The 23,154-nt window shown below is 40.4% G+C and overlaps 1 protein-coding gene across 1 annotated transcript in view; it reads left to right on the top strand.

Annotated features, from left to right (window-relative positions):
- Positions 1-2,298: 2,298 nt before the first annotated feature.
- The window catches only part of bub1bb (BUB1 mitotic checkpoint serine/threonine kinase Bb), a 69,894-nt gene continuing 49,038 nt past the window's right edge, over positions 2,299-23,154 (top strand). The window contains exons 1-7 of the mRNA XM_059953992.1: positions 2,299-2,354; positions 9,424-9,590; positions 11,438-11,497; positions 17,245-17,389; positions 18,629-18,825; positions 20,267-20,439; positions 20,788-20,981. Of these exons, the coding sequence (XP_059809975.1) occupies positions 9,457-9,590; positions 11,438-11,497; positions 17,245-17,389; positions 18,629-18,825; positions 20,267-20,439; positions 20,788-20,981 (903 nt within the window). The 5' untranslated portion in view covers positions 2,299-2,354; positions 9,424-9,456. The remainder of the gene's footprint in view (positions 2,355-9,423; positions 9,591-11,437; positions 11,498-17,244; positions 17,390-18,628; positions 18,826-20,266; positions 20,440-20,787; positions 20,982-23,154) is intronic.

The following is a 23,154-nucleotide window of genomic DNA, read 5'->3' as shown; positions in this document are numbered from 1 at the left end:
CTCTCACTTTATCTCCTTACCTGCCCATCACCTCCCTCTGGTGCTCCTCCCCCTTTTGTTTCTTCCACAGGATTCTATTCCCACCTATCAGATTCCCCTTTCTCCAGCCCTCTATCTCTTTCATCAATAAACACGAGAAAATCTGCAGATGCTGGAAATTCAAGCAACACACACAAAATGCTGGTGGAACGCAGCAGGCCAGGCAGCATCTATAGGAAGAAGTACAGTCAATTATTTGGGTCGAGACCCTTTGTCAGGTCTAACGGAAAAGAGATAGTAAGAGATTTGAAATTGGGAGGGGAGGGGGAGACCCGAAATGATAGGAGAAAACAGGAGGGGGAGGGATGAAGCTAAGAGCTGGGAAGTTGATTGGCAAAAGGGATACAAGGCTGAAGAAGGGGGAGTAACATAGGACGGAAGGCCATGGAAGAAAGAAACGGGGAGGGGAGCACCAGAGGAAGATGGAGAACAGTCAAGGAGTTATTGTGAGAGGGAAAGAGAGAGAGCAAAAAGTTTTTCCCAGTTTGCGTCGAATCTTTCAGTGAAATGGTCCCATTTCATGTACATCTGCTCTCACCCAACCCTCCCGCCACTCCACTAGGGATAGGGTTCCTCTTGTCCTCACCTACCATCCCACCAGTCTCCGAGTCCAATATATAATTCTCTGTAGCTTCCACCATCTCCAACGGGATCCCACCACCAAGCACATCTTTTTCTCCCCCCTCCACTTTCTGCCTTCCACATGGTTCGCTCCCTACGCGACTCCCTTGTCCATTCGTATCCCCCATCCCTTCCCACCAATCTCCCTCCCGGCACTTATCCTTGTAAGCGGAACAAGTGCTACACCTGCGCTTACACTTCCTCCCTCACCACCTTTCAGGGCCCCAGACAGTCCTTACAGCTGAGGCAACACTTCACCTGTGAGTCGGCTGGTTTGAGATACTATGTCCGGTGCTCCCGATGTGGCCTTTTATATATTGGTGAGTCCCGACGCTGACTGGGAGACTGTTTCGCTGAACACCTACGCTCTGTCCGCCAGAGGAAGCAGGATTTCCCAGTGGCCACACGTTTTAATTCCACGTCCTATTCCCATTCCAATATGTAAATCCATGGCTTCCTCTACCATCGAGATGAAGCCACACTCAGGTTGGAGGAACAACACCTTATATTCTGTCTGGGTAGCCTCCAACCTGATGGCATGAACATTGACTTCTCTAACTTCCATTAATGCCCCTTGTTCCCCCTCTTACCCCATCCCTAATTTTTAATTTAAAAACTTTTCTCTCTGCCCCTCTCACAATCATTTTTGCCTGCTCTCCATCTCCCTCTCGTGCTCCTCTCCTTCTTTCTTTCTCCCTCAGCCTCCCGCCCCATGATCCTTTCCCTTCTCCAGCTCTGTATCCCTTTTGCCAATCACCTTTCCAGCTCTTAGCTTCATTCCTCCCCCTCGTCTTCTCCCATCATTTCGGGTCTCCCCCTCCCCCTCACACTTTCAAATCTCTTACTATTTCTTTTTTCCGTTAGTCTTGATGAAGGGTCTCGGCCCGAAACGTCGACAATGCTTCTTCTTATATTTGCTGCCTGGCCTGCTGCGTTCCACCAGCATTTTGTGTGTTGCACCAGTAAACTTCCCAGCTCTTTACCTCATCATGCATTTCCCTCCCACCCCCCCACACTTTCACCTATCGCCTTTGTGTTTCTTCCTCCCCTCCCCATACTTTCTTACTCGGACTCATCTTTTTTTCGAGTCCTGATGAAGGGTCTCGGACCGAAAATTTGAATGTTTATTATTTTCCATTGATGCTGCCTTCTGAGGTTCTCTTAGCATTTTGTGAGGGTTAGCCTGTACATAGGATTCAAATCCTGGATTAGAAATTGGACATAGTACTTCCTAAATCAGAAGCAATATGATTCACAGATGATAATCTTAAATGTAAGTATTTGCAATGGAGATATTTGATAAGAAGTAAATAGAAACGCCACTTGTTTACTCCCAGGCTCCCAGAACAACACTGAAAACTACATAGACCAGACTGCCTTGCCCCAATCAACCGCTTCTTGTCACAACAACCAATCAATTTCTAGGAAGGTCATAATTTCAGAAGGCTTATTCCGAAATTTAAAATAATTAAGTCAGCTATGAAAATGGTAAGATATATTTTCAGAAAATATAAAGACTGGTAGCATAAGTGATTGCCGTTTTTAATAAAAAGCTATTGTCAATTTCAATTGGCGAGGAGGTCGCTGCGGGAACCAATCAGGAAAGAGCATCGGGTCGCTGGCCGTTTGAATTCAAACCGCGGCAGGAGTTTGACGAGGACGGTGCGTGAGCTCGGGGACCCTCTGGAGTTGGGGTAGGTCGATCCGACATGAGGGTTTTCGGCGAACTAGGGAGCAAGGCGGGGAGAGGGTATCATGAGTTCCAGAACCTTGCCGTATCAGAGCAGCGAATCTTCCCCCGGCCCCGAGCCTTTTACTTCAGCTTGCTTCTCTTGATTGTTGATCTTGCCTGTGAAGAAATTGGGATGAATGAGAAAGACCTACTTTTTTTTCCCTAAAGTGAACAAAACGGCTAACCATCGTTCATTATTACATTTCTGCAACTATGTCCATCTCTCTGTGAGATAGTAGTATCCACTTTGAATGCTCTCCATTGTTAGCCGGAGATTTAAAAATGCGTATTCTTTCTGATGCTGTTTAACTTGAGTAATACAGCATCCGCTCTTAATTTAACAAAACGTTCAAAACCCCGATAAGCTAATGCATAGTATTTTATTCATTGTCCCACGTCCTTATCTGGAATGAAATCACGTAGTGGTTGCTTATCTGATAACCTAATATCCCAGTCTATCTGAGCTGGGAAGTGCAATATCTGGCAGACTATCTCCTTCATATCATCTTCCACTGAATTATTAGAGTACAGCACAGAGTTCTGAGTACTAAGTGAATGTCTGTGTTGGATGGGGTTGGTGTGAAGTAGTTGTGAGTGAAATGGCGTTGGCCAGGCTGGCAAAATGTTCACTTGGGTGAGCAACCTTGGTGTGTTGGTACTATTTTTTTCCCTCTTCAGTGTGGTGCTTTTTTTTCCCACACTGGAGCTAGTATCTTGTGTCTTCTCCACTCTTGCCTTTGTTATGTGAGGAGCTTATGTATTTTTTCTTCCAAACTTGAGACTAGGACTGAAACTACTGTATCCATTCATTAGCTTTTTTTTGTCTACCTTTTATACCAGGCTAAATGTTCAGTACTGCTGTGGGCCTGAAACTATCTGTTTGCTCCAAACTGATCGTGAGATGCCCCAACTGACTTTGATCCAAAGAGTTTGTGCCAGAATTTACCCAATATTGTACATTTGGATATTTTCTTTTTTGTTGTTTTCAATACCTCTCATTTGAAAAATACTCATGTTTTTGCAAATTATCCATTTCAAATTCCATTTTTTTAAATCCAAAGTCATTGAGTACATAGGAAACACAAGACTACAGATGCTAGAATCTAGGACAACAAAGAAGTCCTGCAGTCAAAAAGCATTTGTGGGAGAGAGAGGGGAGGAGTCCAAGATGATTGGAGGACTTGGGAGGGGTAATGATGATGGGCTAGTTGTGTTAGGTGGGAAAGTGGGAGTTAGCAGGTGGATGATAGAAGTAGGTAAGAGGGTGGATAAAAATGAGATGGAGTGAGTTGGGAGAGATTGAGTGTTTTTGCTTTCAAATAAGAACCTTTTTTTTCCTAGCAAAAACAAGAGAAAATTGGCAGATGGTGGAAATCCAACACACAAAATGCTGGAGGAACTCAACAGGCCAGGCAGCCTCTATGAAAAAGATGACTTGGGCCAAGACTCTTCATCAAGACTGGGAGGGGGAAAAAAGATGAGGAGTCAGAGTAAGAAAGTGGGGGGGGGGGGAGGAAGGAAGAAACACAAGGTGATGGGGGAGGGGTGAAGTAAAGAGCTACTGGCTGGAGCAGGGGGGATCTGATAGGAGAGGACATAAGGACATGGAAGAAAGGAATGGGGGAGGAGCACCAGAGGGAGGTGATAAGGAGGTAACTGAAAGGGGGAAGGCATTACCAGAAGGTTTTTTTCCAGTCCTGCAGGAGGGTTTCAACCCAAAATGTCATAGAAACATAGAAAACCTACAGCACAATACAGGCCCTTCGGCCCACAAAGCTGTGCTGAACATGCCCTTGCTTTAGAACTACCTAGGCCAGGGGTCAGCAACCTTTACCACTGAAAGAGCCACTTGAACCCGTTTCCCACAGAAAAGAAAACACTGGGAGCCGCAAAACCCGTTTGACATTTAAAATGAAATAACACTGCATACAACGTTTTGTTTTGCCTTTATGCTATGTATAAACAAACTATAATGTGTTGCATTTATGAAATTGATGAACTCCTGCAGAGAAAACGAAATTACATTTCTGCATGCAACAAAAACATTTTGAACTCCGAAAAAAAGACGTTGTGTTGAAGGTTACTTTTAAGTAAAATACTCAACGTCTATTTGAGTCCTTCTTGTATTTATGAAAAACGCCAAACTTAAATTTGCCGCCAGCAGCAAACCAAAAATAACGTCAGCCAGCTATCAACCTGAAAAATGAAAGGACTATTTCACTGAACAATGAAAACATATGAATATACGTAAAATAATAGGCAATTAAAATATTTATCATACTTGTTCAGGTTGACTCACACCTGACAATGCAGTCGTATTCAGTAGGGATGGATCGATGCTTAGGGGAGTGACCGGGAAGGATAATGTGTTTTTTTTCCTCTCTGAACTCACAGAAGCGTTTCCCAAACGATGTTTGCATTGCGATGATTGCAGAACGTAAATACTCCGAATTTATCATGTCATGACCTTGTTTGAACTCTCTCAAATTGGGGAAGTGAGACAATGTGCCTTTCTGTAAATCTCTGGCAAGCACTGTCAACTTGCGCTCATATGCCAAAACATCCTCCAACATGTGCAGGGCTGTACGTCCTTACCCCTGAAGAGCTGTGTTCAGCGTGTTCAGGTGCGCTGTCATGTCTACCATGAAGTGTAGCTTTTCCAGCCACTCTGGCTGTTCCAGCTCAGGAAAGGTGGGCCCTTTGCTGCCCAGGAAAGTTTTCACTTCTTCCAGACACGCGACAAAGCGTTTCAGCACCTCCCCTCTGGACAGCCAGCGATAAAAACACGTTGTAGCGGTGTGCTACACGCAGTCAGTAAACTGCAGTCAAAGATAGCTTTATTCGAACTAAACAGCCTTGCTTTTAAGCCTCCCTCAACCCGCCCCCCCATGGGCGCGGATGCTGCAAAAGACACGTACTCACAAACCCCCGTAGGCTATCTCCCTTAGCCTGAACGCTGGCTAATTGTGAGCCGGTTCAGATGTGTCAGGAAATGGGTCGCCACAACGTCTTATTTAGATTGCACAAGATCACCATAATCTTCAAATTTAGAATTACATTTCAAAAACTAACAAACTAACATACTAACATAAAATACATTTTAATTAAATACTGACCATGTAGCGGTGTGCTACACGCAGCGCTAAAATTACGACACGGAGACGGTAACTGCAGTCGAAGGAAAAAACTTTATTCGAAATCTTCAGCCTCACTTTTAAGCCTCCCTCAACCTGCCCCCCGTGGCGCAGAGGCTCCAAAGCTCTGTGCTCGCAAACCCCCGTAGGCTATCTAATTGTGAGTCGGTTCGGATGTGCCAGGAAAAGGGTCGCCACAACCAATTATTTCCCAAAGCAACAGGGAGCCGCAGCACAGACGTAAAAGAGCCACATTTGGCTCCGGAGCCGCGGGTTGCCGACCCCCGACCTAGGCTTACCCATAGCCCTCTATTTTTCTAAGCTCCATGTAGCCATCCAGGAGTCTTTTAAATGACCCTATCGATTCTGCTGCCAGCAGCCCATTCCACACACTCACCGCTCTTTGTGTTTTTAAAAAAAACTTAACCCTGACATCTCCTCTGTACCTACTTCCAAGCACCTTAAAACTATGCCCTCAACTCTAGCCATTTCAACTCTGGGGAAAAAGCCTCTGACTATCCACATGGTCAATGTCTCTCATCTTGTACACCTCTATCAGGTCACCTCTCATCCTTGGTCGCTCCAAGGAGAAAAGGCCGAGTTTGCTCAACCTATTCTCATAAGGCATGCTCCCCAATCCAGGCAACATCCTCGTAAATCTCCTCTGCACCCTTTCTATGGTTTCCATGCCCTTCCTGCTGTGAGGCGACCAGACTTGAGCACAGTATTCCAAGTGGGGTCTCACCAGGGTCCTATATAGCTGCAATAAGATAATTAAAGGATTTGATAGGATTGAGGCAGGAAATATGTTCCAGATGTTGGGAGAGTCCAGTACCAGAGGGCATGGATTGAGAATAAGAGGTCAGTTATTTAAAACAGAGTTGAGGAAGAGCTTCTTCTCCCAGAGAGTTGTGGAGGTGTGGAATGCACTGCCTCGGAAGACGATGGAGGCCAATTCTCTGGATGCTTTCAAGAAGGAGCTGGATAGATATCTGGTGGATAGGGGAATCAAGGGATATGGGGACAAGGCAGGGACTGGGTATTGATAGTGAATGATCAGCCATGATCTCAGAATGGCGGTGCTGACTCGAGGGGCCGAATGGTCTACTTCTGCACCTATTGTCTATTACATTACTTCTTGACTCTTAAAAGTCAGTCCCACGATTGATGAAGGCCAATGCACCATATGCCTTAACCACAGAGACAACCTACGTAGCAGCTTTGAGTGTCCTATGTACCTGGACTCCAAGATCCCTCTGATCTGCCACACTGCTAAGAGTCTTGCCATTAATGCTATATTCTGCCATCATATTTGACCTACCGAAATGAACCACTTCACATATATATGTGTTGAGCTCCATCTGCCACTTCTCAGCCCAGTTTTGCATTCTATCAATGTCCCACTGTAACCTCTGACAGCCCTCCACACTATCCACAACACCCACAACCTTTGTGTCATCAGCAAATTTACTAACCCATCCCTCCACTTCCTCATTGAGGTCATTTATAAAAATCACAAAGAGATCCCAGAACAGATCCCTGAGGCACACCACTGGTCACCGGCCTCCATGCAGAATATGACCTGTCTACAACCACTCTGCCTTCTGTGGGCAAGCCAGTTCTGGATCCACAAAGCAATGTCCCCTTGGATCCCATACCACCTCACTTTCTCAATAAGCCTTGCATGGGGTACCTTATCAAAAGCCTTGCTGAAATCCATATACACTACATCTACGGCTCCACCTCCATCAATATGTTTAGTCACATCCTCAAAAAATTCAATCAGGCTTGTGAGGCATGACCTGCCTTTGACAAAGCCATGCTGACTATTCTTAATCATATTATGCCTCTCCAAATGTTCATAAGTCCTGCCTCTCAGGGTCTTCATCAACTTACCAACCACTGAAGTAAGACTCTGGTCTATAATTTCTGCCTTTTCTGTACTCTTTTCCATAGATGCTACCTGGCCTGCTGACTTCCTCCAGCATTTTGCGTGTGTTGCTCCCATTCTTTTTCTGATAGGTTCTAGCATTTCCTACAATAATCAATTAAGAAAGTGGCATCAGGATACTTAATACAATTGGGTGGATCTGTCTGAATGCCTTTTTGTGGACAAGTACATAAATCGAGAGCCAGTTTGTTGAATTTTTTCATGCAAAGCAGCTGCTGAGTTACCCCTGAATGAGCAGTAGTTAACTATCATGCACTGTATGTTCTTTGTAGAAGCTTGGTATGGAGAAAATTATCTATTATTTCATATTGATTACACTTGAAAAATACTTTATTGGCTGTAAAAGCTCTTTGGAATACACAGAGATTGTGAAAGACCAATGTACTGTATAAACGTTTGGTGCTTCCATCATGACAGCATTTGATATTGAGAGTTCCCTGAGTAAAGTTCGTAGAGCTACTATTGTTCTGGCTGCCTTACCTATTCCTGGCTGACCATGTTAACTGTACCCAAGGTTCCTCATTGGTGAACTGACCTGTGGTCCTTACTGGGGATGGAAATATGGAACAGTGATTAGCCCTGCAGCTTCAGAGTCCCACATTTAAGAAACGAAGTGCGCCTGATAGGGTTGCTCTTTAGAGAGCCAGCACAGAATTGATGGGTTAGGTATGTCCGGCTGTCCTTGGAGAGGGAGCACACATTTGCAATGGGCACACTGGGGGACTTCAGTTAGTGGTGGGCCCCCTAAGGTAGTGACTGTTTTATAGATGGTGGTAACCATAGTTTAATTTGAGTATACTTACTGTCTTGTAAATATTGCCTGCCTGTGCATTGTGTATAGGTGATGTAACTAAATTTTTAGTTTTTTTTAAAAAAAAAATACCATATTCTTACAGATTTGACTAGAGTGCTTTTTGGGTACCTGAGATGTAGGATCACAGTCAAAATAAATTTATTCAACCAGAGGATGGTAAATCTCTGGCAGTCTATACAAAGAGCGCCATGGAGACCCAGGGTACTGAAATGACAAAAAATGTACATAGGCAAACAAGGAAAGCAGCGATTAATATTGAAAAACAGTACTGCAAGAGAAGAGTCAGCTATGATCTTAATGAATAGTGGAAGTTAATGACCCTGTTTTGTATCCCTGCCCGCAACCACTCACATCCTAGTTCTGTAATCTTTTCCAGATTCTGATTCTAATCTGTTAACGCCTCCTGATAATAAGCTTCTCCACTTTTGGTGGTGTACTTTGCCAACATTCTGAAATTCTCTCCTTGTATCTGCCTTTTTTGATACTTGTTTTTCTTTTATAAAAGCTGAATGCAGTTAGCTGCTCAACCAAGCTTTGGTCATTAAAATACTTTATACCCAAGCATTCAAGAAGGTCTGGGTTTCTTACTTTCTCTCATTCTATATTGCAATGCTTCCCAGCCTGGCACTGGCTGCTGTGATCTTGAACCCAAGGATATGTCAGGCTTGTATCTATATTTTCTTTCTTATCCAGCATTGGAAATGGTTTGTATGGGTCAATAACTAATATTACAAGTTTGATAATGACCATCCCGATTTGGTATATGATATGGGGTATGTATGTTTTTAACTTGATTAAAAACAATGTGGGCATATGTGCTTTATCTTAAGCCAGAATACGAGGATCATTCGCCTTCATATGGAAGTACGATTTAAAATTGTGGTTAGTAAGGAGAGATGCTTTTAAGTAATTGGAATACTTTTTCCCCCTCGAAAGAAGTATTGTTAATCCCTCATAACATTCGAAGATTTGTTCAGCTTAATGCCTACTCCTTGCAGGTCATTCTTACAAAACAATCTCTCTCTCCCCCTCCCCACCCCCCCATGCAGTTTAAAAAAAATCTTGAGCTGCTTATATTTTTTTATAAATCAAATCTGATGGTTGAAAGTGGAAATGTGTATTTCATTTGCAGGGTTCTATTTATTAATGCTGAACAACTCTCGAAATGGCAGAGGCAGATTGGGAACTAAGTAAGGAGAATGTTCAGCCTTTGAAGCAAGGCCGAGATGTGGGTACACTTAAGGATGTGCTTGCACAACATGAAGGCCCATGTCAGATCAGTATCCAGGAACAGAAACAGTGAGTAATACTGCATGAGTATGTTGGCACAAGGTCTTGGAAAAAGAGTCCATGTTTACATAATATGAACCATGATAATCAGTGAAAAGTACAACATAATTATCTGCCCCGAACGTTAGTGAGACCCTAAAGTTGGTACAAGTATCTTACTACCAGGATTTGCAATGTTTGAATTGACAGCACCATCTGACTCTATTCATGTGAGTACCCATAAATATACCAAACCAAAATGCCCAGGAGAGTATTTTGGCTAGGGGAACATTATTACTTGTGCACGTATTGTTATTAGCTGTGTTTCCAAATAGATGCTGACACAGTAATCTTTTCCTAGAGAACCTGTGATGTAAATGATGTTTCAAAGCAGTAGAATGTATAGGTCGGTGGTCATCCAATTAATGTATTTGAAAGCACATCACGTTACGTAATAGTTGACTATAGACCCTATTGGGAGGGTTAGTAGTTTACTTCCAAAAGATACTCCTGTTCACTTGCGAAAGGAATAGTCATTATGTTCTTGGTGTCAATGCACATATGATTCTTGCATTTGGTTTTCTTTTCATAATGAGATTTGTATTTTAATTTTTTTAAATTCCTATTGAAGTATATTCTTTTTCAAGAATTCACACGATTTATGTTCTTTAAATAAGTTTTATTCTGGGAGAAAACTGAAGGCCAATTTCCTTAGATATCGTCTTAGTTCTAAGTGAGCATTATTAGTGATAATTTTTTTAATTCATTCTTGATTTATAAGCTTCATTGATACAGACCTGTATCAAGATTGAGATTGTATTGTTTCTGGAAACTTTCAGATGTTCCTTGAACTTAAAACATAGGAGCAGAATTGGGCCATTTGACCATCACGTTTGCTCCACCATTCGATAATGACTTATTTATTACCCCCCTCAATCCCATTCTCCAACCTCTCCTGTGACGTTTGATATCCTTACTAATCAAGAATCCATCAAACTTGGCTTTAAATATCCCTAATGAGTTGGTGTGCACAGCCATCTGTGGCAATGAATTCCACAGACTCTGGCTATAGAGATTCCTCCTCATCTCTGTTTTAAGGGGATGTCCTTTTCTGTGGCTGTGCCCTCCAGTTCTAGACTCGCCCATTATTGGAAACATCCTATCTGTGGCCTTTCAATATTTGATATATTTCAATGAGATTTTCCCCCTCTCCTAAACTCCAGTGGGAATAGGCCCATAGCCATCAAATACATTTCATACATTAACCCTTTCATTCCTGGGATAATTCTCATGATCCTCCACTGGACCTTCTCCAATGCTGGCACATTCTTCCTAAGATATGGGTCCAAAACTCCTCACAATACTCCAAAATCAGTATGACCAATGCCTTATAAAGCCTTTGCCTTACATCTTGCTTTTATATTCTAGTCATCTAGAAATTAATCCTAACATTGCATTTCTTTCCTTATTACCAACAATCTGCAAGTTAACCTTTAAGAAATCCTGCACTAAGACTTCCAAATCTCTTTGCAAGATCTTGACTGTATAGATGAAAGCATAGCAGTGGATAGTTTCAACAGAATGGCTTGCATAAAAGTTTGGAGGTGGTAGTGTTTCTAAAATCTTCAGTAGTGGAATTTATGGATTTGAACTTTTTGTGAGATATGACATTGCATTGACCAATTGCCTGCCCTAGAGAGCAGGCAATGCCTGTCTTAAAAGTTCTGTGATTACACTGCAACAGTTTTTAAATCAGGAGTTGCATACATTGGCAGCAGCCATTTCTGAATTTTTTTAAGTGGTAGCATTTAATATTAAATGTTGACATTGTTAACTGATGCTACAAGGCTCAACATTGGATTTTGTCTATTTTTCAGAGCCTTTGAGGCAGAAATCCGTTTTTATTCTGGTAATGACCCCCTGGATGTTTGGGATAGGTAAGTAGATTTAGTCTTGCTGTTATCCTTTAGCTAATTATTGTACCCCAGCAAATTTTTTAGAGGATTTACAAAGATGCATCTATGCAAAAATATGCAGTTTACCCTAATAGCAGGCTGAAATAATAAGCATAAGTAGGCAGTGTGAGGAAATGTGTGTTTATAAAAAAAAAACCCATGACTGAGTTGCAAACAAATTTATTTGGAGAAAAGATGATTACGTCATTGGGTATAGAAGTAGACCAGCAATAACCAAGTGTCAAAGTAGTTAGCTGTAGGTAAGAGTAAGGTTGGTAGATAAAAGTATTGGAACAAAATACTTCCAAAGATGGTTTGCACTCTTTTAAAGAGTGAACCAGTGGAAAGCATCTGGCCTGGATGGTGTCTTTGATCCCATGCAAGTTAGCTGTTGGAGATACTAGCTGACATTTTTAATCTGCCTCAATCTGAGGTTCCCACTTCCCACTCCCACTCTCATCCTGGTAGCTAAGAAAAATAAGTAATATGCCTTTAATGTTTACCACCAGGTGGCTCTGACGTCTCTGGTCTTGAGAGAGGTTGGTCATGGTAAGCATTAACTTCAGCCTCTCTATCAACCTCAACCCATTGCAATTGGCCTATTGCTGAAACAGGTCTACAGCACATGCCATCTAATTTCATGCTGTAATCTCTGGAGCATCTGGACAGTAAAGATAACTAAATTAGACTTTTATTGATTGCGGTGCTAGCTTCAATATTATAATTCCAAGAAAACTCATAACCAAACTGAATCAATACCTCACTTTGCAACTGGATCCTTGACTTCCTGACCAACAGAATTCAATCAATAAGGATAGACAGCAACACGTCTGCCACAATTTTTCTGAGCAGGGTAGCATGGTATTGTAACCTTAACAACACCCAACAGCCTGGGTTCAATTCCTGCCATAGTCTGTAAAAGAGTTTGTTCTCTCCATGGTGCCTGGATTTCATCTGGGTGCTCAGGTTTCCTCCCATATTCCAAAAGACGTACAGTTTAATAAGCCTTGATCATGTTATGTTGGCGTCAGAATCCTGGCAATATTTGGTGGTTACTCCCAGCATATCCTCTGACTCAGACTCTGTTGGTCATTTATGTAAATGATACATTTCTCTGTATGTTTTGATGTGCATGTGACTAATAAAGATAAAGGAAGATTAGTTTTAGCTTTAACGTTTGTGCCATACAAGGCTGATACTCAGCCACCTTCTCTACCCCTGTACACTCATGACTGCATAGTCAGTTTTTGCTCTAACTGCATCTCCAAGTTTGCATGGGATAGTGGGCCATATCTCAGATAAAAATGAGTACGGGAAGGAGATAGAGAGCTTAGTAACATGGTGGGTGTCATGAGGGCAACATTTCCCTCAATATCAGCAAAACGAGAGCTCGTCATTGGCTTGAGGAAGGGGGTAGTACATGTGCTCCTGTCTGCATCATTTGTGCTGAAGTTAAGGTCCCTGGAGTGAATATCACCACTGGCTTGTCCTGCTCTAACCATATGGATGCCACAACCAAGAAAGATCATTGATGCTTCTGCTTTCTCAGGAGGTTAAAGAAAAGTGGCATGTTTGTGTTGACCCTTACCGATGATTTAATTTTTAAATATTATATAAAATATTATTGCACTGGACAACAACCTATCTGGATGTGTCACATAGAGTATGACTACTGCTCTGCCTGTGATCACAAGAAACTACAGGAAGTGATGGACAAAGTTCATTACATGGAAACCAGCCTCACCTCCTGCTAAAAGACTATTGAATGGTTCATTAGTATAATAAATTGGACTCTCGATCTTGCAGTCTACCTCATTATGACCTTGTGCCTTATTGTCTACCTGAACTGCAATTTCTGTAGCTACTACACCTTATTCTGCTTTCTGGTATTCTTTTACCTTTGGTACCTCAGTGCACTGTAATGAACAGTATGCAAGACGAACTTTTTCACATGTACCTCTAAACATGTGATAATAATAAACCAATTCCAATTCTAATATTTCTAATGAGAGGAAGAAAAGGCATCAACACCTGGAGTTTTTTGTTTATGTAAAAGTAGAGGTTAAAAGGCAACTATTCAAACAGCCATGCAGAAAATTAATTGTTTAAAAATGGGTGGTTTGGGTTGTTCAGAGAAGGATATGAATAGTAGCTATGATGAAGGAAATCTGTCCATTTATAGATAAGAGGAAGATGATCAAGAGATGCTGAATGGAGGCGTGAAAGCAGTTCCTCTTGTGGCAGAAGTTGTATTCAGATGAAAAATGTGATGCATTGATCAAAAATGAAGTAGGGTTAGTACTTTGAGTACCACCATCTGTCTGCTGAATTCTTCCCTTATCTCATGATTCCTAATTGAGATAAATGCTTAGATTATTGATATGTTAATGACATGGGCTTCATTGCTTCCTTTAGAAGAGGATTCCATAGGTTTACCAGCCTCTGAGCAAAGAAATTTCTTTGGAGCTTGGTGCTAATTATCTTGCCTTTGTATCTTGAGATTTTGACTCTTGGTTCTGGGCAATTCCTTGTATGTAGTTTGCCTGAAGTCGTAAAGTCATAGAATAACACAGCACAGAAACATGCTCTTCAACCCATCCATATCGCTCATAATTTTGTATACCTCCATCAAGTCTTCCCTCAATCTTCTACATTTTATGGAATAAAATCCTAACCTATTCAACCTTTCCCTATAACTCAGGTCCTCAAGTCCTGGCAACATCTTTGTAAATTTTCTCTCCACTCTTTCAATCTTTCCTGTTGGTAGGTGACCAAACCTGCACACAATGCTCCAGATTAGGCTTCATCAATGTCTTATACAATTTCAACAAAACATCCCAACTCCTGTTCTCAATGCATTGATTTATGAAGGTCAATGTGCCAAAAGTTTGTGTTTTTTTTTACAATCCTATCTACGTGTGGTGCTACATTTAAGGAATGTATCCCCAGATCCCTCTGTTCTGTTGCATTCTCCAATACTCTATCATTCACCTACATAAGACCTACATACCCTGGTTAGTCCTCCCAAAGTGCAACATCTCATACTTATCTCCGTTAAATTCTATCTGCCACTTTTCCAGCTGGCCAGATCCCGCTGAAAGCTTTGATAGTTTTCCTCTCTATCCACTACACCCCCAATCTTGGTGTCATCTGCAGATTTGCTTTGTTGATATAGATGTCAAACAACAAGGATCCAGCACTGATCCCTGTGGTACTCCATAGTCACAGGCTTCCAGTCAGAGAGGCACCCATCTACAATCACCATCTGACTTCCTCTGTGAAGCCAATGTCGAATCCAAGTTAGTACCTCATCTTGAATGCTGAGCAAATGAACCTTCTTTAGCACCCTCCCATGTGAGATCTTGTCAGAGGCCTTGCTAAGGTCCATGTAGATAACATCCTCTGCCTTGCCTTCATCAGCTTTCCTGGTAACTTCCTCGAAAAACTAAGATTTGTCAGACATGACACAATACACAAAGCCAAGTTGATGCTCCCTAATCAGTACTGTCTATTCAGATACTTGTATTTTTATCTGGTCCCTTCCAATAACTTCCCCACTGCTGATGTCAGGCTAACCAGCGTATAATTTCCTGGCTTATTCTTGGAGCCTTTCTTAAGCAATAGAACAACATTAGCTGTCCTCCAATCCTCTGGCACCTTACCTGTGGATAAGGATGTTTTAAATATTCCTGCAGGGCCCCCTGCAATTTCTACACTAGCCTCCCACAGAGTCCAAAAGAACACTGTCAGACTTTAGGGATTTATCCACCCTAATTTGCCTCAAGGCACCAAACACCCCTCCTGTAATCTGTATAGGGTCCATGACCTCGCTGCTGCATTTCCTGACATCTATAAACTCTGTGACTAGGCAGAAAAATGGTTCGGCACAGCCAAGAAGGGCTAAAAGGCCTGTTTCTGTAATGTTCTATGGTTCTATGTCCCAAGTAAATACAGATGCAAAAATTCCATTTAAATCTCCCCTGATCTCCTTTGGATCCACCAATAGATTACCACTCTGATGTTCCAGAAGATCAATTTTGTCCCTTGCTATCCTTTTGCCCTTATTTTTAGTTTTAGAATCCTACATCTCTTCACATTTAAATTGTATCTGCCTTGTATTTGCTCCCTTGCACAACTTGTTCAATAAAGAAGATTTAAGATTTACTCATTAAGAAAGCAGTAGATGAAAATAGTTCAGAAATGAGATGAAAGGGGGAAGTGTAACAGTCTTAAGGTAGGTTTTTAATAGATGTGTGTTAATTATTAAGCAGGTACAATTAAAGGGACAGCTTGGAGAGAAAATTGGTTAAGGAAAGCAAAAAGGATATATTGAATGTTTATTTGTTGGACAGAAAGAGAATGACCCAGGAGATTGTATCAGATTAGTACCTCAGATATATCCAAAGATCCAGATTTGGATATAGAAATTATACCTCCCAAGTTTTAAATGGAGCAAAACATTCTAGGCGCACAATAATTCTAGAGAGTGTTCTAACTAGTTGCGTCATCACCTGGTATGGAAGGGCCACTGCACAGGGTTGGAAAAAGCTGCAGAAAGTTGTAAATTCAGCCAGTTCCCTGACCTCCCCAGCAGGTGATGCCTCAAAATAAGTATCACCTATCAATCATTACGGATACCCATCACCCGGGACAAGCCCTCCCCCACCCCACCCCACCCCATTGTTACCATCAAGGAGGAGGCACAGGAGCCTGAAGACAGATGCTTAACTTTTCAGGAGTAACTTGATCTCCTCCGCCATCAGATTTCTCAATGAATCCATGAGCACTACCTTAGTTTTTCTTTCCCTTCTTTGTGCTTTACTTATTTAATTTATTTTTATATATGTACTTGTTGTGATTTGTTTTTTTATTGTGTATTGCAATGTTCTGCTGCCACTAAACATCCAATTTCACAACATATGCCAGTAATATTAAACCTAATTCTGAGTCTAATAAACCAGGAAACAACTGTGTAGACGCAGCAAATTTTAATACAAAGGTTTGTGGTGATGTAGCTTGATGAAAAGAATGAAGAAAGGCAAATGAATACAAATGTAATGAGTGTACTGAATGGCAAGTGGGATTGGGTTATTTGTACAATTTTTAGAGGCAGTGCTCTGAAGGCAATTTCTTTGTACTAGATAAAAACTTGAGATCTGGTATTAATAGTGCAATGGATCATGTAAGTAATGTCACTGCATGAACTTTGAACAGCTGTTAATTGAGGCAATGATTTAGGAAAGATGTCAAAGATACAAAAACTTACCAGAATTGTATCATTTATGAGGGCATTGGGCTACATGGAAAGACTAGAGGAACAGGGCCTGTCTCCAGGAGCAAGAAAGATTTGGAGATTTGAATGAGCTGTTTAAAATATTCAAATAGGTTTTTCTCCTTCAAGAACATCTGACTCAGATGGGTTCATGACCTGATTTAAGGATACTGGAAAAACACCGTTTTTAAACAGATCACGTCGTTATCTGATTGCATTTTAAGATGTTATTAAATCATTTGTCACTCCTTTTTCACTCTGAATATTTTGTGCTTGTAAGGGGAGAGGGAGAAAACTGCAGAACCATATGGATTACTCTATCAAAGGATACAAATATAATGAGCTAATCACTTAAAGTGCTGAAAATATTTTGTATAACTGTGGTATGCTTAGACCTTGAAGCTGTATCTGTCTCTTGCACTGACTAATTCTTACTGGCTTGTTTTTTGTGAAACAGGTATATTAAGTGGACAGAACAGGTGTTTCCCCATGGTGGAACAGATAGCAATCTCTCAGCACTGTTGGAGAGAAGCTTGGAACTTTTCCTAAGGAATGATCAATACTACAGTGATCTACGGTACCTTGGTCATTGGTTAAAGTTTGTAAGTGTATTTGTGAATTACAGTTCTAAATCTTTCCTAATTATTATCCTAGTAATATTGTTTTCTGCTGTGTGTATGTTAATCAGAGGTAGTAATACTTGGTATTTGTGAGGTGTGAAGTTGAAAGGATAAATGTTTTAAAATGTTTCCTTGGGCTGATGAATCCAAAAGCAAGTGGTTTTGTCACTAGATAGGAGAACAGTAATTTATGAGAATTTGAGATGAAAAAAGAATCCCTTGGTGGAAACTTTAAAATTTTGATAGCCGTGAATTTTATTGAATGTCAGCATGCTTGCGATCATTAGGTATTTTTATTTCTTCGGTTCTAGTTTTAAGGTAATTTTATTCAGACAGTTAATGTTGAGTTAGCCTTCCCTTAATTTTCTCTCTTCTCTGCCCATGTTGACAGTGTCTTTGGCTTGGATGCCACTGAATGCCACCAATCCTCCTGTCTTAATGGATATCAGTTCTAAGCAGAGTGTGAAAAAAAAACATTGGTCTGTTTAATTCTTACCAAATTTTACTCCTTTTATGAATCATTTCAGCAGGCCTGAGACTTATTGCCAAATGTGTTGCCACTATAATTTTTATTTGTAGGATATAAATATCACTAGCATAGCCAGTGTTTATTGACCATCCTTGCTAGCATACTTTGCACTAGATGGTATTATTAAATGGTGAATTCCAGGCTTTCAATCCAGTAGTGGTGGTGAACTGCAATATATTCTGAGAGCAGGGTGATTATGACTTGAGGGAATTGCATATGGTGGTGTTTTCATACTTTGCTGGTGGTGCAGTTTGAGAGGTGCTGTTGGAGCTCCCTCTGTAAGTAACTGCAGTGTATTTTAACAATGGTACGCATTGTAATTGCAGTATACAGATGGTGGAGGAAGTGAAAGTTATGATGAATGAGGGGTCAATAAAGAAGGCTGTTTTGCCTAAAGGATGTTGAGCTCTGAGTGTGGGAGTAATACAAATTGAAGTATCCAGAATTAGTCCTTTGAAAATAACTGGAGGGATTGTGAACATTGTAAAATGTGGCATTTTCACAGCCAAGATGTGAGCATAAAATGAGAATTGTATGCAGACTGCATAGCCTTACTTCACTGCAATATACTCAAGTATCATAAGAACCACTACCTTGGCTGTCTGAATTACGAGTCCATTATATGTATAATGAATGACCTTTTGTTCAAAATTGATTTTCCATTTTTTGTAACCAGAATTGATCTCTTTCAGGTTGACTATTGTACTGATCCATTAGAAGTCTTTGACTTCCTGAAGAGCAAAGGAATTGGTGTATCACATGCTGCTCTTTACATTGCCTGGGCTGAACGATATGAGCTTCTGGGGAATAATAAAAAGGCAGAGGCCGTCTTGCAAGAAGGGATTTGGCTCAAAGCTGAACCTCTTGAAAAACTGCAACATTATCACAGGTAACTGCTTATGTATCTCAGGTCTGAACTTCCAATTTTTATTTTTACTCGTGGACACTTTTTCAGTTTTAGTGCAAAAACGTTTTTTTAATTATTTAAACCAGTCAAATCCACCGTCAGTCTAATGCAGCTAAGCCAAAATAACAAAGTTCATTGCTTCTGTCCTGGAATCTTCATTACTAAAATGCTATCAAAAAATAAACACTAATATTAAATCACAGTTGTCCATATTGATTCGCACAGCCTTTACTAGTAAATTGTGGGGTCATTTTAATGAGTTTGCACACACAGTTTGTTCCCAGTCGGGGAGAGCATAAATAGTTGTAGGAAATAGGCCATTTAACCCGTATACCTGGTTTGCTGCACAGTAAGGTTTATAAAATGCCTTTCAGGGCATCCTTGTCAGGGACCTCCTAAAAGTCTAGGAGCAGCCATTCACTGATTCATCCTCTATACTAATAGTTTTTGTAACGTTCTCCTTCGCGTGTAACGAACGCCGAATTTAACGTCGAGATAAACCACAGTTAATAAGAACCAGATCGCAGTAAGATTAACCATTTACTGTTCACTCTTCACATTAACATATGGTGAAAACTGTTGATAAAACAATACAAGATTGATACAGTATTTGTTCCTTCCTTAATATCACATTTCAAGTGTAAATACTTGCAAAGGTGACTATAACTACATTACACTAAGGTGCAGTATACAGGGAGAGTTTACCTGCTCCATTGACTACTTTAAATACACTTCCATGCAAACTATCCGCGACTCTTTAACTAACGAAAGCATAAACATTATCTACCATCGTTACTTCTAACAGGATCGGCATTAACATCTTAGTTCAATATATCGATTATCTATTAACTTACAGCGTTGCTCTCACTGTGATTTCTCATGCCTGCAAAACAACTTCTGCTCGGGTCTGCCTCGTGGTGAGCCCCCACCCTCGCGCTAATTTCAAACCGGTATTTTCCCACAAGACGCGGCGAAACCGGATGTGACGTCATCGCATGCCGATATATTTTACATGCAATGAATATACTTTAAACACTTCTAATTCTAACTAGAAAATACTATTGAATGAATTACTAAGCGAAAATATTATAAACTAAATAACTGTCGTAAAGACAGCACAGTTTTTCCTTGAGGAAGACAGAAGTTTATCAATATTCTTGCTCTGTAATAAATCAATGTTTATTCTAATTTCATGCAAGTACATAATTAATAGGTTTCAGTACTTTTTCCATTACTGCCAGACTAACTTTTCAATTGTTTCATTTGTTTTTTCCTTCCTTAATAGCAGAAGGTACAAAATATAACCCTAATCTGTGGAAGTTCCCTGTTCTACTTCCAGATGGATTTCTGTCTAGTCTGTAAAGGCAGATATAAAATTTTAATTTCTCTGCCATTTCTTTATTTCACTACTGTTTTTCTGAAGATACTTCCAATCACGGATATGTAAGCAAGTAGTTACCTCAATAAATGAAGGAACTTATGAGGAATTGGTTCCTGAGCCAATTCAACCACAAAGGACCACTCTCGGAGATCTTAAACTCAGTGGGCGAAAGAAGGCCTTGGCACCAGTCAACAGGATTGGAGGTTCTGTGAGACGTAAGTTTGTTTTCCGCTGTGTAAAACTTTGCTATGTTTTTCTTATCGACAATTCTATACCCCCGCTCCGTATAACTATTCTGTCATCTGTATATTTTAGTGTTAGTCTTCTGGAGACTTTGACGTCTTGTTTAAGTGTGGTGACCTGATGTGGTTACAGTACTTCAGCTGAGGCTAAAACAGTGGTTGCTTAAAATTTTATGTCTAACCTGTTGCTGTATAATCTATTTTTTTTTGCTGCATTAAGGATAGTAATTCAGATATAGCAAAAATGAGTTGATGAGGGATTATTCTCTTAGTGTAGAACTTGGTTTGCAGTTGTGTATAATTAAGTTGTTTACTTTCTAGCACAAAGCCAAGGACTTGGACAGCATGTAGTTTCCACTCGAGAGCAGCAGAGCACTTTTACTGTGTTCAATGAAAATCAGTTGTGTAACCAACCTACAGACCAACTGAGGTTAGCAGAGAGACAATGGTCCACCCTTCCTTCAACTTCTGCTAAGGAGAATGAAATCAAGCCAGGACGCTGGAATACTACACGGGTATGTATTGTAAGTGAGTGTATGTAATGAAGTGAGTGAGGATGTGATTGTATAGGGTTTTTGAAACTGGGAATGATATCAATCGCCTCTTGTCTCACTGTTGGCATCTTTGCCAAAGACTGAGTTGAAGCTGTGTGTTTTTCAGTACAGAGTTGGTTTAGCTCTTCACTTTTTTATTGGTGGGGTGCTAAGCTAGATTGTCACTTGCACAAAACACTGAACAGAAGTGCTACTTTCCTATTCAATCAAATACTATGTTTTTACATCAACAATGCTTAATGAGAATGCCCAGAAGTTTGCTTGTGATTGCAGTCACTCCTCCAAGCCCTTATACTAATTAAGTTTCCAATTATGGAACCTTATTGGTTTTAAATAAATTACTGTGTATAGAATGTGGTTCAGTTCTGAACTAGTTTATTATGGTCATAATGAATATTTAAAAATGTATATAAATTGTATTATTCTTTCTTGCCAGTCTGTTGTAGGCTTAAATAGTGGAAAAATCAACCAATGTAATTTTCATGTCACCTATGTAAGCATGAATGTCCAAAATGAATGAGCCAATCATGTCTACTTGATGTATTAAAAAGGGCAAAATCAAAGGTAGGTAAAGATCAGCCAAGCCTGCCCATAGGAAGCTACCAACACAATGAAAAAGCCGTGAACCCCACCAGCGGCATAATGGGTGAAAGAGAAGCTTGCCTGTCTTTCCTACTTCTAATGAATTTCTTATAAGGAAATTGTAGTTAATTGTTAATTTTTTCCAAATCCACTGAACTTGAGTTTGAATGTATTTAGATGTGTTTAGGCTGTTGGGATAGCTTAATTGAAATTTTACCATACCAAGCATCTCCTTGCAAATTTTGTCCTTCACTTTGTTTCAAATATTAATGGAATATTAAATGGAATAGTTTTCCATTTAAGTGATCAACTTTACTTCAAGACCAAAGCTGGTCTCCTTTCTTTGCCCGTGTCCATCTCAATCATTGTCTCCATTTATCATATGTTCAGTTTCATTCCCCTCAAAATTTATGACCAGATTGCAGTATTTAAATTTTCTTTGTAGTTTATCCACCTTGCAAAATCTTTTTTCAAAAATGGAATTTGTCAGCACTTTCCGTGATCAAAATCCAAAAGTACTTAAAAGCAAGTTATGAATTCTTGAAAGTGCCCTGCAATGGAGGAACTGTAATTCAAATTTTTGCAGTACAGGATCCCAGTGGTCCAGCGAGTAGAGCTGCTGTATCACGGCTCAGTGATCATAGTTCAGTCATTCTATTGTATTTCTTTTTTTCCTGTAAACATCTGCAAGAAAAAGAATCTCAAGGTATTATATGGTAGCATATACTTTGATTAATAAATTTACTTTGACCTTTTGAACTTGAACTTTAATTTCTAAGACTCTTCAGGGGAGTTGCATGTTCCCTCTAATAACAGGTTTCATTCCACTTCATGGTATGCAGGTTGGTTGGGTTAGTTGGTCTCTACCAGTGTAAAAATGGGTGGTAGAATCTTAGGGGAGTTGACAGGAATATTGGAGAATAAAACAGGTGCTTGATGATTGGCACAAAGTTTGTGGGCTGAAGGGCGTTTAATGTGTTGTCTAACTCTATGCCATTGCATCATTATGAGCAGATTTTGCGGCGTTACTTGACGAATAAGTAATGGCCAGTTGACCACTGATACCTCCTTGGTGTAGTAATGAGTAGACAAAGGGAGTTGGTTCAATAACACAACTGAATGATGACAACTTCAGCAGTGGTGTTTACAATATCAGCTTAAGCTAGGTTCCTGCCACAGAAGTGAGAACAGAGCTTTATTTTATTCGTCACTATCACTGGACTTTGAATGAAAAATCTTGAATTAGGATTTTTACTTTATACCTGATATTTAGGATGAGTGGTCTTCGATACCCTGATAAGGCTTGTGGTTCAGTATCAAGCCTCATTTAATATTTCCATTTAATGCAGTATCCAGTTTAAGGATATACTGGAAATGTATTGTTCATTGGTAAATCTTGAAGCTGTGTGTGTGTTTCAGTAAGGTGTTAGTATGACATCTGAGACCATTCTCTTTTTGGGTGTCTGAATGTTTCTGTGCTGACATATCACTACACTGACCTCTTGTGAATTAGTGAGTTATTTACCAGTATTACTAGTATTTTTGCTTCTTA

The sequence above is a fragment of the Hypanus sabinus genome, chromosome 2 (assembly GCF_030144855.1).
Source record: "Hypanus sabinus isolate sHypSab1 chromosome 2, sHypSab1.hap1, whole genome shotgun sequence".
NCBI lineage: Eukaryota > Metazoa > Chordata > Chondrichthyes > Myliobatiformes > Dasyatidae > Hypanus > Hypanus sabinus.
Note: the sequence above shows the minus strand (reverse complement) of the source record. Positions and strands in the feature narration are given on the sequence as shown.